General features: G+C 43.9%; 1 protein-coding gene across 1 annotated transcript in view; it reads left to right on the top strand.

The window, feature by feature from the left end:
* Positions 1-3175, top strand: part of SARC_09547 (hypothetical protein) — a gene marked incomplete at its 3' end in the record, with an annotated part of 7044 nt that extends 3869 nt beyond the window's left edge. The window contains exons 4-6 of the mRNA XM_014296430.1: positions 179-327; positions 1947-2028; positions 2942-3175. Coding sequence (XP_014151905.1) covers positions 179-327; positions 1947-2028; positions 2942-3175 — 465 coding nt within the window. The remainder of the gene's footprint in view (positions 1-178; positions 328-1946; positions 2029-2941) is intronic.
* Positions 3176-3470: the final 295 nt, after the last annotated feature.

Below are 3470 nucleotides of genomic sequence, written 5' to 3'. Positions count from 1 at the left end.
ATATATATATGTCTTGATATATGATCACCACATCTGATTTGTACATGCCCGCTGACATCATGCCATCATCGGATTTTTCAATTCATGACAGATACAGGCATATTAATATGCATGCGCAAATATCTCCACATATACTGTCGCGCATACACACTATAGCTTCTTTGTTGGTCATGTACAGGTGAGTACAGCTGAGCTGCTGAAGTTCAGTAGGTTGTTCGAAGACGAGCTGACTCTGGACAACTTAGATCGCCCTCAGTTGGTGGCGTTGTGTCGCATGTTGAACCTCAACACCTACGGCACTATCTCTCTCCTTCGATTCCAATTGAGGTTTGTGGTTATCTGCGTGTTTGCCTGTAGATCTTATATTCGTATGTTTAGATATTTTATTATAGTCTATCGTCTGTGCTTCTCATATTATGTCCTTGTATAGTCTTGTATTCGAGTGTTTGGATTATAACATACTGCATGTGCCTCTCATTTGAGTCCCAGTATAGTTCTATGTCTGTGTGTCTGGTTGTTTTCAATTCTATGTTACCTCTGCGGTGGTTGCAGTATCTGAGCCGAGTGAGTGAAGCATTCGTGATGGGGTGTGTGTGTAATTTGAACCTGTCTGTGGTTGTTATCCTGCATCCTAGTACGGCCCCTATGAGTGTCTGTGGTTGTGTCTACTGTTGTGTCTAGTTTGTATTTGTCTGTGATTGTTATCCTGCATCCTAGTACGGTCCCTATGGTTGTCAGTGGTTGTGTCTACTGTTGTGTCTAGTTTGTATTTGTCTGTGGTTGTTAACCTGCATCATAGTACGGTCCCTATAAGTGTCTGTGGTTGTGGCTACTGTTGTGTCTAGTTTGTAGTTGTCTGTGGTTGTTCTCCTGCATCATAGTACGGTCCCTATGAGTGTCAGGGGTTGTGTCTACTGTTGTGTACACATGTGCTTCCGGTTCAGTATACCTTTCCTACGTGAACAATCTATTAAGCAAGGTGCAAAGATGTTCTTAGTAGCGTATCCGAAGCCAATACTTTATATGTATGGGTCTGTTTCTGTGCCTAATATTTAATCCCACAACGTAGTATTGTGTATTATGCGTGCCCGGGGTGGGTGTCCTTGTCATTGTCTGTGTGTACATATCTAGATTTAAATCGAAATTCCCGGTTCGTGTGTGCGCCCTTTTGATCCAGCCGCTGAACCTATACCTCTATTTATGCATGCCTGCGTGTGCACACATACCTGTATCTGTATGAAGCCCATTTCTCCGAGCGTTCTCTTTTCGCCCGTGTGCGTGCCGTGCTTCCTATGTGTCTGTGCACCTTTGTCGCTGTCTTACGACAAGTGACTATATGTGTCTATGCACCTTTGTCGCTGTCTTACGACAAGTAACTATATGTGTCGGTGCACCTTTCTCCCTGTCTTACGACAAGTGGCTATATGTGGCTGGCGTGCGCGTCGTCGGTATTGGTCTGTGTGTTTGCCTTCGCATCTGAGCCTGAGGCCACACCGTGACCTTTTGTGTCCCTGTCTGTCTCTAAGTCCATACCCTCGTCTGCTTCAGTTGTGCTTCCAATGTGTCTGTGCACCTTTCTCCCTGTCTTACGACAAGTGGCTGTATGTGGCTGGCGTGCGCGTCGTCGGTATTGGTCTGTGTGTTTGCCCTAGTATCTGAGCCTGAGGCCACACAGTGGCCTGTTGTGTCCCTGCATGTCTCTAAGTCCGTGTCCTCGCGTGCTTCAGTTGTGCGTGTTCGTGTTGTTAGGCGTGTTGATGTCGGGTTCATCGCTGGTACTTCTGGGGTGTAGGTATCACCATTACACGGTTCGTTATATGTACACACGCAATTTTCTTATGATTTTTAACGGATTCGTTCATAACTACGTACTTCTGCGGGGTAGGTACTACCATTACATGTACACACACAATTGTCCTTATGATTCTTAACCTGTCCTCTCGCAGAACCTGTTTGAGGCAGTTGTCGGCGGATGATGTCATGATCACAAAGGAAGGCATCGACACACTCACTGTAGGCGAGCTGCAGGTATATCAACTCGTGCCATGTACAAGTATATGTGTGTATCTGTGTGCTGGTATGCAGTATAGATATATTGGTACATGTTGTATAGAGGTATATGAAATGTACGTACATGTAGCCAGCTGCAGTTATATATGATCGTACCAAATACAAGTATATGTGTGTGTCTGTGTGCTTGTAGGCAATACAGATATATTGGTACATGTTGCATAGAGGTATATGAAATATACGTACACGTAGCGAGTTGCAGGTAACTTTCTTCATTCTACGTTCAAGTACGTATCAATGTATGTCAACACACGAGTTACTTGGAAATCAATTTAATGCTATACGTAAACGTGTACGTACCCACATCTGAGCATATATTCATGCCCTTGGTATAAACCATTGCCGACACTCGCTTACGCGTGGATTATAACCAACACTTTGCGTATCATCTTGTGCACCTCTTTAGTTTCTAATAGGACGTGTGGTATGCGGGTTAAGGGTCTTTACTTTCGCGTGTGCGGGAAAAGTGCTTCACTAGCAGCCAGCTATTGCGCGTACGTATATGCAAGTACAGGGACACGTAAACGTAAACATACATACACATCCGCGTAACACACGATCACAAACAAGCAGTTTACGTGCACAATCCAATAGTTTACGTACACAGACGACACAGGCAGCCCCCTCTCACGCCTACAACACCGTCTACCAACAAGGATGTATATCCACGTATGGCGTTGTACAAGTATGTAATCATTTAGTACAGGTATATAATCAATTAGTACAAGTGTATAATCATTTAGTACAAATATACAATTATTTAGTACAAGTATATATTCATGCCGTACAAGTATATATCCATGTGGTAGGCTGATCCTCATATCAACCCACACCTTGCCTATCCTCCTGTGCATCTCTTTACATCTCTCAGTACGCATGTGCTGAGCGCGGCATGCGGTCAATGGGTCTGCCCCTCTCGCGCCTACAACACCAACTGGAGCAATGGATTGAACTCAACAAAGCCGGGGTGCCCGCGTCTTTGATCCTGCTATCTCGCACCCTCTACCTTAACGGAGATGTGGACAAAACGGCCCTAAAAGACACTCTGTCGAACCTGAGTGATAATTTGGTACGTCTGTGGTTTCGAGGCGGTCTGTATGTGTAGACGACTTTCCGATATTTTGGCGAATGTTTTGGACTTTTGTTGTAGATACGAATGTGCGCCTGTGCTCGCGTGTGCAAAATATTAGGGACATACTGTAATTGTGGTTACTGTTATTATGTTCAGTTGTTTTTACTGTTTGTATTGAGTATGTGCATATTTATATGTACGCATCTACCCAAAGGGATGTATACATATTTATATATGCAGACGCTATCGTCCAGAAAACTGCAAGATCATACCGATCACTGTTGATATTTACGTCTTTCTCCATATCTACATATGTATACATTAATAT

This window comes from Sphaeroforma arctica, assembly GCF_001186125.1.
Source record: "Sphaeroforma arctica JP610 unplaced genomic scaffold supercont1.983, whole genome shotgun sequence".
Taxonomy (NCBI): domain Eukaryota; class Ichthyosporea; order Ichthyophonida; genus Sphaeroforma; species Sphaeroforma arctica.
This window is presented reverse-complemented; position numbering and strand designations above follow the sequence as displayed.